At 46.9% G+C, this 13,191-nt stretch overlaps 1 protein-coding gene across 1 annotated transcript; it reads left to right on the top strand.

The window, feature by feature from the left end:
- The first annotated feature begins 401 nt into the window (after positions 1-401).
- Positions 402-12,990, top strand: PROKR2 (prokineticin receptor 2). The gene is made up of 3 exons (XM_006047746.4): positions 402-884; positions 3,038-3,638; positions 10,120-12,990. The coding sequence occupies exons 2-3, from the start codon at positions 3,181-3,183 to the stop codon at positions 10,814-10,816; spliced, it is 1,155 nt and encodes a 384-aa protein (XP_006047808.1). The 5' UTR covers positions 402-884; positions 3,038-3,180; the 3' UTR covers positions 10,817-12,990.
- Positions 12,991-13,191: the final 201 nt, after the last annotated feature.

The following is a 13,191-nucleotide window of genomic DNA, read 5'->3' on the forward strand; positions in this document are numbered from 1 at the left end:
CTACCAGCCATCAGTTGCAGATCCTGAGAGTTTAATCCCCTCGTTCAATGTGTAAGGAAACCAAAGACCAGAGAAACCATAGGAGTTGCCTAAAATCAGAACCTGTTGTAAACAAAGTGAGGAGCTCAAGAGACTCCTTAAAGACAGGAGGACCCCAACTGGGATGGTTTTGAATGACCAAGGTCTCTGGCAGTTGTGGGTATCGCAGTTTTTAGTGAGTTCTTCAGGTCGGTGCTTTGAGCAGGGCAAGACTCCCAGAGTCTCCAGCTTCCTCCAGAGGAATCTCCTCCCCCACAACCCCAAAGCCCCATTCTGCACTCGACAGAGTATCCCCAGCACACAGTTTCCTGAACGAACCATAGAATGCACCCTAGGCTCCTCCAGAAGTAATCAAAAGTGTATGCAGCAGGAGCGAATGCTGTCACTGGGCTCCAGGAAGACAGGATCCCTGTGGGGCGCCACGCAGGGGTACAGAAGGCCTCGCGGGTTCCTCAGAATTGCATCATATCTAAACGGCTATGAGGTCCCATTCACACTGGGGTACGAGGGCTCAGAAACCCTCTCGAGGGACCGGCCCCGCCAAGGCGGGTAGAACTTCGTGCGTCCCGAATCCTGGGAGCACCAGGTGCGCAAGGCGAGAGGCCACCCTCCGCCTTCGCGCTGAGACAGGCGGGGACCCTGGGGCGGAGCCCAGAGCGGAGCTGGCGCACCCAGCCGGGCCGCAGAAGCCGGGAAGAGCTGAGAGGGCGGAACGCGAACTCTAGCTGGAACCCGGGGACCACGACGCGCCTGGGAAGGGCGCTGGGTGAGAAGGAATAGGGACACCTCCTTCGAAGCGCAAGTCCGGGTTCCCGAGACCGCTGGTGGGGAGAGCGCGGAAGCCGGTAAGTGCAGAGCTTGGCGCAGTCCCGGGCTCCGGTGGCGGGGTGGGGGGCGTCGCTCGGGCTGAGGGCTCACACGCCCGCTTCTTCCTCAGGGAGTTTCGGGCCGCTTTGCCTGCTGCCGCCTTCCGAATGCGCCCTGGCTGGCTCGCAGTAGAGGAGTGGGTGCCGGGAGATGACCAGGCAGGGGCCCGTAGGCTGGGACTAGGCAGTGCGGCCGCGAAAGGAGGGAGCCACTGGGTAGCTGGGCCGAGGGGCGAGCACCAAACTCCAGGAAGGCGTGGGCAGGGGAGCCCCTTCGGGAAGGTGAGCAGGAAAGGGGAAGTGTCTCTGGGAAAATCCCCGCTCTGCAGCTCCTCTCTCCACTCCCAGTTTTCTTCCCGCCTGGAGGCCTCACATGCTTTGCTTCTCCAGCCTGAATTTCTGACTTGATTCCCGCCCCTGCCAGGATAGCGCCTCCGGCCACTGCGCGGCCGTGCGAGTGGTTAATAAGGGAGAGGAAGGACCAGGCTCCCGGAGCGGGTTGGTCAAGGGCAGGGAGAGCATCCCGAGGTAATAGGGAGTGGACCGGCTCCACCCTGGGAGTCCTCCGTCTCCTCGCGCGTCCCGGGACCGGAACCAAAGAGCAGCCGAAAGTAGAATCCGAGAGCGCGCGACTCCAGCTTCTCGATCTCCGGCTTAGTAATGTCTGTCGGGAGCTGGGTGAGACAGAGGCGATCCAAAAAGAAGTTATCTCTAGCTGCGGTCTTGAACCTCCCCGGGTACACAGCAGGCTGCCGCGCCACAGGTTGGAGTGTACTGGCCATCCTGCGACTGCTGTCCGTGCTGGGGGTGGGGGTGGGGGATGGGGGGAGCAGTTTCTTTCCTTCTTTATCCCCGTCTTCTCACAGGGTTGGACCAAGCCAAACCTACTGTCCAGTTTGTTCCGCTTCTTGCTTCCAGCATCCCGTGGCTCCCACTCTTGGGAGTCCTTCCCAGTGTGCTAGGAGGTGGGGGAAGGTAGATGAGCGCGGGGGTGGGGGTCGGGGGGCGGGGAAGGTGAGGGGTGGTATTCCGCGGGTGCTGGGTCTGGATTCTTTTCCCAGTGCCTCGGACACCTCGAACCCAACGGTACCCTATCTTCTGAGGGCTCAGTACTTTAGAGACTTTATTTCCTCCCCCATGGGCATCTATGGCCCCAAGAATGTAGAGAACTTAAGCCATAAGGGATACGTCAGCCCTCAGGCCCTCCTGGATCCTCACTGACACTCCCCCCACCCCCACACCCCACCCCCTTGGGCGGCTGTTTTCAGTTAAGCAGTATCTTGGAGCGGCCACCACTTTCAGAGGACACAGACTCGTTAAGGAGATGTGGTGCCTCCCAGTCAAGGCTGGAAGGGGAACAGGGGGCCTGGTGAGGGGGCAGATCAAAAGAGTGGAGGCAGGAAAGAGAAGCAGACAGGAGTTTTTTCTAAAATGGCCTCAGGAAGCAGCAGGAGAGTTCCCTCCCACCCACAGGCTTCTCCACCTGCAGAATCTTGGTTGGGATCTTCATTCCTTCAACAGCCCCTCCTCTGTGCCAGGCCCTGGGCTAGGCATCAGGATTTTGGTTTATAGGAAAACTGGAATTCAGAGAGCATAAATCACTGGCCCAAGATGACTCAGTCTGTTCATGTGAAACGTGATTTTCAAGTCTGTGAACTGGCCCAGAGAGGAAGCAGTCCCTGCTTTGGAGAAAAGACCCTACTGTATCCACATCCTCTGGCTTCATTGTCCCTGACCACAGCTGGCACAACATTGTGGCTCCCATAGAGTCCCGAGTCAGCTGCCTGAGCAGCTGGGGAAAACTTCTGGAAGACCCCCCTTGGGGCTTCCTGGGGGGCAGGGGAGGGTGACTGGGCAGTCAAACTGGTCTTGGCCCCTGGGCAAAGAGCAAAGATATATTCTTCTTGGGTGTCTCTGGGGAGTCCAAACCAACCCATGCCCAAATTCCTCCTGACAGCCAGTCAGTAGGGGGTTTCCCAATTTCCAGATATCCTGTGTCCTCCCCACTGTACCATGGGCAGTTCTGCCTGAGGGTAGACACTGGATCTGGTTTGCCTACACCTGGGGGGACTCTGAGAAGATGCTATTAGGTGTTCACCTGTATCTTATCAACTGGCTGTGTCTCCTTCCAGGATCGAGGATGGCATGTTGACTCCCCAAGGATGTGGGCAGGGTGCTAGGATCTCTGACCTCATGAGAGCAGAAGGTCTGGACCCTAGCTCAGAGTCTGCAGACCCTGGAGTCTCCCACACACCGCTCACTGGCAAGCTTCACCATGGCAGCCCAGAATGGAAATGCTAGTTTTCCAACCAACTTCAGTATACCCCAAGAACATGCCTCCTCCCTCCCCTTCAACTTCAGTTATGGTGATTATGACCTCCCTCTGGATGAGGATGAGGATATGACCAAGACTCAGACCTTCTTTGCAGCCAAGATCGTTATTGGAGTGGCACTTGTGGGTATCATGCTGACTTGTGGTATTGGCAACTTTGTCTTTATCACTGCCCTCACCCGCTATAAAAAGCTGCGCAACCTCACCAACCTGCTCATTGCTAACCTGGCCATCTCCGACTTCCTGGTAGCCATCATCTGCTGCCCCTTTGAGATGGACTACTATGTGGTGCATCAGCTCTCCTGGGAGCATGGCCATGTGCTCTGTGCCTGTATCAACTACCTGCGTACAGTCTCACTCTACGTCTCCACCAATGCCCTGCTGGCCATTGCTATTGACAGGTGAGGATGTCAAGCATGGGAAACATGATGGAGGTGGTCCAGGTCTCCTCTTTCCTCACTTCAGCTCTAACAGCTGGCTTTACTCCAGATTCAAATGTTTGCAGATCTATGGAGGCAAAAGGAGGGTTGGTTTCTTCAGTTGTGGTTCATATTCTTCCAAATGTAGGCAAGAGTGAGTCTCCTAAACCCCTAGCTCTTGGCCATGCCGCCATATACCACATCTGCTTCAGATACAGGTATAACCATGAGCCTCTCCAACACACAAGCAAAAGCAGCAGGTTTAAGCAAGTTACTACTTAGCTACATTATAGACAAGGCAGCTTCCAGTCAAGGCAGCATGTGCAAAGTTTTTCTTGTAACCACAACCCAAATCATGATATAGAACATTTTCATCCCCTAGAAAGCTTCCTTGTGCCCCTTACCAGTCAATCCTCCCACCCCAGGCAACCATCAGTCTGATTTCTAGTATCATAGTTTCATTTTACCTGTTTTTTAACTTCACAAAAATGGAATAATACAATATGTACTCTGGTTTCTGGTGACTTTGATGCAAAGCTGATTTTACAATGGGATTGTTGCATGGTTTGCTTGTAAAAAAGAGAGAAGGACATTCTTGCCTTTCTTTTTTGCATACATCCGTCTGCTTATTTGCATATATTTGCATGATATGTTCTGGAAGTCCTTTATCTGTTGTAAATTTCTAATTACAGCTTCAGACAAATTTGACACATCTTTTATTTATGTAAACTGTAGTAGGCCAACATTGAACCACCAGTGGCTCTTTTTAAGAAGCCAGTTTGTGTCACATCTTCTTGGTTCATCATTGTGAGTTACGCTGAAACTCATTTTGATGTATTTTTAATCATCTTTTTCCTTTTTATCACCTTTCAACTTGTTTTTCCCAGTTCTCAGTGCTATTTAGGTCCATTGTCCTTTTTAATCAACCCATTGATTTTTCATTTATGATAATATAATACACATGCAGATATAAGAGGCATCTTCCTTTTTATAACTTAATTCCTGTAGGAAAAAAACAATTTTGTTATCACAACTGTGAGGCTCTCAAGCCCTGAACCCAGTGTTTATGAAACTTACCTATCAACCAACTACACAAAATAGCCCAGGGGAAATATGTTTGATACAATAAGTCAGATTCTTGGGGTCCTACTGAATGGGAATCCCCTGGCTAGAGCCTAAGCATCTGCATTTTACCCAATTCCCTGAGTGACTCTGTTGCCTGCCCAAGTGGGAGTTACCACTGTCCTCATCCCCTTTGTTCCATTGAAATCTTTGTCTTTATAATGTAGTTGTGGGGCTTTTCTTTCTTTCTTTTTTTTTAATATTGGCGATTCTCAGGAAGTAAACATCCTGTTACAATACAGAAGTGGTTCCTTTTCCACCCCAAACTAGCTCTGCCTCAGTCAGCTTCCAGCTCTGTCAGCAGTTCCACCATCTCCCAGTCACACAAGCAGGTAATACTGCCATCATCCTTTGGTTTTCTCCCCGTTCTACCCCCACCCACACACGCCCTTTGCCAGATGCAGCCCTACACCAGGTCCTGGCAATAGTCCCTCCAACCTCATCTCTTGGCAAGTCATGGCTGGACCATCACTATGCTCCTCTAACTTGTCTCTTCACCCCTACAGGAGATCCTGACTGCCCCCTGAAATCCATACTCATCCATAATAAGCATCAGAATATCACCATTGAAGAGACTTTCTAATATATTTCATTCCTTACAAAACCTCCAAAAGTTTCAATGCCTATAGAACACATGCCAAATCCTGAGTCTGGCACCTCGTAGTCTTTGTAGTCTGATGCCAATCTGTCTTTCAGTCTCATGTATGGGGACACAGATAGTCTTTTCCAAAGGACACTGTATTTTAAGCACAATAACCACATCTTCTATCTTTATGTTTCCTTTGTGCTTAGCAAAGAGCCTCAAACCTGTGCCTTAGTTTGGTTTACTCCCAAAATAGATCCTGAGACAAGGATTCATGTGCAGGTAGCACCCAGGAAGCACCTTCAGGGAGATGGGAAATGCAGCAAGGGAAGGCAGTCAATAAAAGCTGTGTCACTGAACAAATTTCCACTGCGGGAAACTGATTTTTATTCTTGCCATAGAACTCTTGGAGCTGGTGTAGATCACACCTCAGAGTTCTCCCAGGAGTGGGAGGCGGGTGAGGGAGCTCAGCTATTTATATGCCAAATCTCATAAGTCATTTGTGAGGGCCTCTGGAAATTCTGTGCAGGTTACCAAGAGTACGCTGGAAGCCAGAGAAGACCTTCCGACAAAGAAATGCAGGTGTTAGCTGGTGGGAGTGGACAGGTATCCACTGAAGTGATAAGAGCAAAGGGATATAGGGGGGTATCAACAGCATCTGCTTCAACCTGGTAGATCCACAGATTGCTGAATCCTACTGTATGCCCAGCCTATGTGTGTGGAAACATAAAGTAATAGAAGACACAGTCTTTGACCTCTGGGAGCTTTACTGCTGCTGCTAAGTCGCTTCAGTCGTGTCCGACTCTGTGGGACCCCATAGATGGCAGCCCACCAGGCTCCCCCGTCCCTGGGATTCTCCAGGCAAGAACACTGGAGTGGGTTGCCATTTCCTTCTCCAATGCATGAAAGTGAAAAGTGAAAGTGAAGTCGCTCAGTCATGTCCGACCCTCAGCGACCCCATGGACTGCAGCCCACCAGGCCCCTCCGTCCATGGGATTTTCCAGGCAAGAGTACTGGAGTGGGGTGCCATCTGGGAGCTTTACTTCCACACAAAAACTAGAATAATCTATTGATAAGAGTAACTCAGAGGAAGACACGATGATTATGTTGGTGATGCAGTCTGGGAACACTTCATGAGGCAGTTGCGGTAATTTGAGTGTGCTATTCTGACCACCTCCTATACTCGGTTGATCAAGGCAGTACTCTATAGCTTCAATAGTAGTAGATGACTGAACACACAACTCTTGAAGCTAGAACAGTGAGGCTGACAGCAGTTGGTTGGTCTCGTATACTCCCAGCCCAAGGGAGGAGAACACTGCACACCAGGCAGGGCCATGTGTGCCATGTGGGAGTTGCACTCAGGAATAGAATGAACCAGCAGGGGCTGTGGACAGCAGGCTTTACAGTGGCAAGAGACTGAGGTGACCTTAGCTCCCATGGGAGGATGTGATTGGCTTGTTTGAATGATTTTGCCAACTGGCAGGGAAGTGAAACCCACTAGTTGTGGGTTGGGGGTGCAGTTATTCTGCAGTTATTCTGGGGGTGCAGTTTTCTGATAGAGAAACTAGCAGGACAGGAGCCTTTCCCACCAGAAGAAGGGATACATCTGGTGAAAACAGAGGAACTCACAGCTAAACTTTTTGTAGATATCAAAGCACACTTGGAATTTCAGCTCTTAAAATTCATGACTCTAATAAATAGCACCCCTCTTTCTTACTCAGTTTCAAACCAATTGAAAAATAAGGCAAAATGATAAGAAGGATAGATGATGGCAAAACTCTTACTTTTGTTGAGATGACATTAATATTAAATAATTGGCTTGTAGGCATGGGGACTACATCATACTCAGAACAAACCCTGACACTGGCAGCAGGAGAAGAGTAATGTTCATGTGCAGAGGGCCTAAAAGAGATGCTATTTGAAGTCACAGAGACCCCAGAAGGAGAGTGTTGACCTCAAGAAACAGGCAAGCAGATAGATGGCAACAAAGAATTTACAGAAGTCCTTCTTGCCAATGAAAGAGTCATAGGAAAAGATGAGTTTAAACAAAGTATTATCGCTTCCAGCATGCTTTATGTATATTTACCTTCTCAAATGGAACCTTTCAAAAAGGATGTCTGTAAAGTTATTTTTATCTCCCTTTCACAGATGAAGAAACTAAGTCCCAGGGGCATAAGTGATTTATCTGAGGATTTAGGTACAGAGCTAAAATCCAGGGCTTCTGAATAATGCCTAGGCAGTGTTCTTTATGATTTATTTGATGACAATAAATCATAAAATAAAGCTCTGAATTTTGGAGCATCCTATAGGATAAGGAAGAAGTTACTGAGTGAAAAGGAATTAGAATTTAAGAGTTGATAGCAGAGTAAGCAGGGCTGTAGAAATTCTCTTTAGCATTGGTTACTGAGATACTTTTCATGCTGGAATCAGACTGGGAGGATTATTAAGTCCTGAACTAGTTCTGCATTATGTAAGGACTTGGGACTCACTATGGGAGGCAGAATAATGACCCCCAAGATATCCATATCTTAATCCCCAGAACATGTTATGCCTAAGAGGAATTAAGGTTGTTAATTAGCTGGTCATAATATAAGGACATTATACTGAATTATCTGGTGGGCTCAGCATAATCACATCAGTCCTTAAATGTGCAAGAGGGAGGCAGAAAAGTCAGTGTCAGGGTGATGTGTTGCGGGAAGGGCTTGACTGATCATTGATGGCTTTGAACATATAAGGGGGCCATAAGCCAACTAATGCAGGCAGCCCTAAAGGAAAAACAAATGAGATATTTCCCTAAAAGCCTCCAGAAAGGAACACAGGCCTACCGACACCTTGATGTTAGCCCAGTAAGATACATGTCAGACTTCAGACTTCAAAACCATGATAATAAATTTGTTTAAGCCACTGAATTTGTAGTAATTTGTTATAGCAGCAACAGGAAATTGATACACTCAGCATCACCCAGAGACAATGATTGTGAGATGTCCCTGCCCCAGTGAAGAATGAGCTAACCCTCTTGTCGCAATCTCCAGCCCTGTGAGCCTTGTGCTATCCAGGCAATTCGTGCAGGTTAACTTGGAAAAACTGGGACCCATGGATGGATAAAGAACTCTAACAAGCACTGCTCATTAATTTATATAGCTAGGGTGCACCCAGTGGATGGGATGAGATCCAGTTTTATCTCAGGTCTTCAGAAAGCTGCAACCTGGGGTGCACAAGGCTGCCATGAGATCTTCTAATTGAAGTCTATGGGTCAGAGCTGCCAGTGGGCAAGGGGAAGGCAAAAGCAGGTAAAAGAACCCCAAGACAGATTATCGCCAGGGACAGACAGAAATAGCACTCCAGAAGGCCTTCTTGGTCAAGTCAGAAACTTGGAAAGGTGACCAAAGGGTCTAGTTACCAAAAAGTGTAAAGTGAAAGTCAAAGTGAAGTTGCTCAGTCGTGTCTGACTCTCTGCGACCCATGGACTGTAGCCTACCACTCTCCTCCATCCATGGGATTTTCCAGGCAAGAATACTGGAGTAGGTTGCCATTTCCTTCTCCAGAGGCTCTTCCCTATCCAGGGATCGAACCCAGGTCTCCCGCATTGTAGGCAGACGCTTTACCATCTGAGCCACCAGGGAAGGCTAGATAGAAACCCATGGGTGTCTTCCTGCTATTGGTCATAACCTGACTCAAGCTCCAGGTATGAGGTATATGTTCATCTCCAGACCGAATTGCTTCTTCCCAATCCCTCATGCCTCTCTTCTTCTTCCACCTTCCTCCACCGCCTCTTTCTCTTGACCCATAAAATGTACAAGAATGAGTCCAGGGGACTAAATTACCTAAATAGGTATTATTAGGTTTCTCTAGAAAGGAAGTGTTCAACCTACACAAATGAGCTCATTTCCCACTAAGGGCTCCAACTTCTTTCCCAGGCAGTGTTGCTGATTAGAAAGAGGATAAAAGCTTTATGCTATATGCTGCTTGATGGTGTCAAGGCAACTTTACTTACCTTCTCATCTGAGCTTGAGACAGCCCATGGAGGTGGGTGTAAAAGGTTTGTATCAGGAGCCCACATTCCATTCCCTGTACCAAGTGAGCTTGGGCAAGTCATTTACATCTCACTAGATTGCTCAGATTCCACCCTAAACCACCCCTACCCTCCAACTCTGTAATGCAGAATGACACCTGAGGGTAGCAGAGAGAAAGTCCTAGTCCACAGACCTTCTTTTGCCTCTACACCCGGAGATCTGTGAATTGAAGAGTTTTGAAAGAATTATATTCTTAGACAGAATGGCAAGCTTGAAAGTCAGTTGGTATCAATAGGATTTATAATCATGATACACCTCATGTATTTATTGAATATCTAGTACACGCCAAGCATTTCACAAACATTGTAACATTTAATATTCACAGAAGCCCTGCAAGGTAGGTGTCATTTTATCCGATGTTGCACTTGAGGAAAGGAAGGAAAGGAATCTCAGAGAGACTGATTCACTCTAGACTCCCAAAGCCAATCAGGTAAAAAGCCAGGATTTATTCTATCTGTTTGACCCAAATCCTGCGCTGTTCCCACTAAACCTCTCTTCTCCTCCAAATGCCAAATGATGTTGCTAAAATCAAATGATGCATGTTGATGCTGGAAAATAGGTACGTGGAGAGTCATTGTGCCATTTTGTCTGCTACTGTGGGTGTTTGGGTTAGTTAAAAACTAATAATGATTACAAGCATATATCAGCATACATCATTGCTACTGATGCTTCCCTCCCCCACCAGATATCTCGCTATCGTTCACCCCTTGAAACCACGAATGAATTATCAAACAGCCTCCTTCCTGATCGCTTTGGTCTGGATGGTATCCATTCTCATCTCCATCCCATCAGCCTACTTCACAAAGGAAACCGTCCTCTTCATTGTCAAAAACCAGAAAAAGATCTTCTGCGGCCAGGTCTGGCCAGTGGACCAGCAGCTCTACTATAAATCCTACTTCCTCTTTGTCTTTGGCATCGAGTTCCTGGGACCCGTGGTCACCATGACCCTGTGCTATGCCAGGATCTCCCGAGAGCTCTGGTTCAAAGCGGTCCCAGGTTTCCAGACTGAGCAGATCCGGAAGAGGCTGCGCTGCCGCCGGAAGACGGTACTGGTACTAATGTGTATCCTCACAGCGTATGTTCTGTGCTGGGCGCCCTTCTATGGCTTCACAATCGTGCGCGACTTCTTCCCCACTGTGTTCGTGAAGGAAAAGCATTACCTCACAGCCTTTTATGTTGTGGAGTGCATCGCCATGAGCAACAGCATGATCAACACCGTGTGCTTCGTGACAGTGAAGAACAACACCATGAAGTATTTCAAGAAGATGCTGCTGCTCCACTGGCGGCCCTCCCACCATGGGAGTAAGTCCAGTGCTGACCTCGACCTCAAAACCAGCCGCCTGCCAGCCACGGAGGAGGTGGATTGTGTCAGGCTGAAGTGACCCACTGGTACTTCACAATGGAGAACCCAAAAGCCAGTACTTGGTGCACAGTTTATCAATAACCAAGTTCACAGGCTGCATGGGGAAAGGGCAACTGTTTTCACACTTCGCTGCTGTCAAGGAGCTGGATGCTTCTGCAGTCATAAAATGCAGTGCGGCTTGACACAAACCACAGCAGCTAACATTTACTGATACCTGCTCAACGTACTGTGCACAACACCACCAGCGAGATTAAACAGTAAAAGGAGCTGACATTTACTGATTACCTACTGTGTGTAAAAATAGCAAAATGAATTGGCAGGAGTCATTGGAGTCATCGAGTTATATCCAGATATTTAGGTGTCAGACAGAGGCCACTGTTGGTCTTCTAGATTCATACTTCATCTTACCTCATTGTGTATCCATCCAGTCAGTGCAGGAAAGTCAAAAGCCAACAGAATATAGAACAATGGAGATAAAAGCATGAGTTACAGTGTAACCCCATGAGTTACAGTGTGGGGTTTACAGCCTCATGGGGAGACAGTTCACGCCATCACAATGAGCTTTTCCACTCAGATCTTATGATTTGTTAGAACATTCTCTTGGATTCTGGCTGCCAGAAAAGAATTTTTCTCATAATCAGGTCATTAGTTATCTATAATGGTGTCATTTCAAAGAAAAGAACCAAAAAATCTCTTTTCCTCTGATCCTTGAAAGCTCATCATTCTTTTGGGTGAAGACAGGCAATCCTGAAATGAGGAACACATCCAGTTCCTGACACCTTAAAGTAAATGATGTCAGAAACTCCAGTATCAAGGAGAAAGGAGTGGAGTTTGCCACTGGCAATGAACGTAATCTGTGTGGCCATTTTGCTAAGGCCTGGACCATTTTTCTAGAACACATCCTCTTTTTCAAAGATGAGCTCTACTTGGAATTCAAAGACCTGGGTTCAAGTTCTAAATCATGTGACCTAGATTTTATTCTCTCTGCCTCTCAGTTTTGTCCAATAAAACAGGACTACCTTATAGGACTGTTGGGAGAGACCACTGAGGTCATAGTTTATGAAAAAGTGATTTTCAGCTATACAAGTGACAAGAATGGATAAGTGACATTGAGCAATTTGTTTGGACCCCATCCACTGTGGCTTATTATGGAGAAACACTCCCACTTTTTCATCCTTATTCTATGAACCAGTGAGCCCTGAACTCTTTGCAGAGATCTGAACTCTACATCAGGAGAAAAAACAATCCTTGTCCTGGGTTATAATCAGGAAGATTCGACCTCAGAGTCTCTGTAACCCCCCTCCCCTGACTTTCAGTATCCCTGTGATCATAGAAGTATTTTGACAATCTTCCCTGCACGTTGCCAAACAACACACCCCAGAGTTGCCTAATTCTGTTTGTATTATCACATATCTGTGGTAATTGTGTATATTTGTCCTCATTTCTTCTGGATTCATTTTGAAGCAGAGACTATACAAATGGGAACTGATTTGGGATTGACTCAAATGACCCACATTTGGACAATTCCCACTTTTCTGTAGTTAAAATGTTATTTAGTTGCTTATGTGTGTATGTGTGTCTAATTAATCATTGGTGTTTTATCCAACAGTGGTGTTTCAACCAACATTTTCTTATGTCACCACCCAGCAGACTCACTTTCAGCCCAATTATTGTACCCTCAGAAAATGTAAACTCACTTGAACATTAGGCTAGCCAAACTGTTTATAAATTCTGATCTAAAAAAATTATATGATTTATTCTAAAGCCAAGCAAGTAAATATTTGGGGTTATCTGCATTTTCACAAATGTAATAACTTCATTTTTATTTATTACTCCTATCCTGACTCTTCTCCTAATAAGATGATTCTTTAAGACTAGACTGTTACCAATTGTATCTGTCAAAAGAATTCAGCCCCTTTTTCCTTTTTATATTATACTAACCTCTCCGGGAGTTGGTGATGGACAGGGAGGCCTGGCGTGCTGCAATTCATGGGGTCACAAGGAGTCAGACATGACTGAGCAGCTGAACTGAACTGAACTGAACCTCTCTTCACTTAAATTTAATGGAAACAACTTTTGTAAATATCTGTGTGATTTGTGAGTTTCCAGTGAATGAAAGTGTTACATTGTTATCAGATAAAATAATTAACATACGGAATCTTAACCACACTATTAAAGGATTTTCCCTGCTAATCTTCTATGTGTTAGTATATTTAGATATCAGTGAAGTAATAGCCATTTAAACAATTAAACCTTGAAACAGAGAAGGAAGTTCTTAAAGGCATTTTTAGAACAATAGTAGCTCACACCAGCAACCAATCTCATCTTGGTCACATCTCTCAAGCTGCCAGTCCAAGAGAGTACTCATGCATGCAAATCAGTCAGAGAACCACT

Source organism: Bubalus bubalis, chromosome 14, assembly GCF_019923935.1.
Source record: "Bubalus bubalis isolate 160015118507 breed Murrah chromosome 14, NDDB_SH_1, whole genome shotgun sequence".
Lineage (NCBI taxonomy): Eukaryota > Metazoa > Chordata > Mammalia > Artiodactyla > Bovidae > Bubalus > Bubalus bubalis.

Excerpts from the sequence above, each read along its gene's own strand:
- PROKR2 (XM_006047746.4), top strand. The coding sequence starts at position 3,181 with ATGGCAGCCCAGAATGGAAATGCTAGTTTTCCAACCAACTTCAGTATA. Across the intron at positions 3,639-10,119 it reads CTGGCCATTGCTATTGACAG|ATATCTCGCTATCGTTCACC; the intron begins GTGAGGATGTCA and ends CTCCCCCACCAG.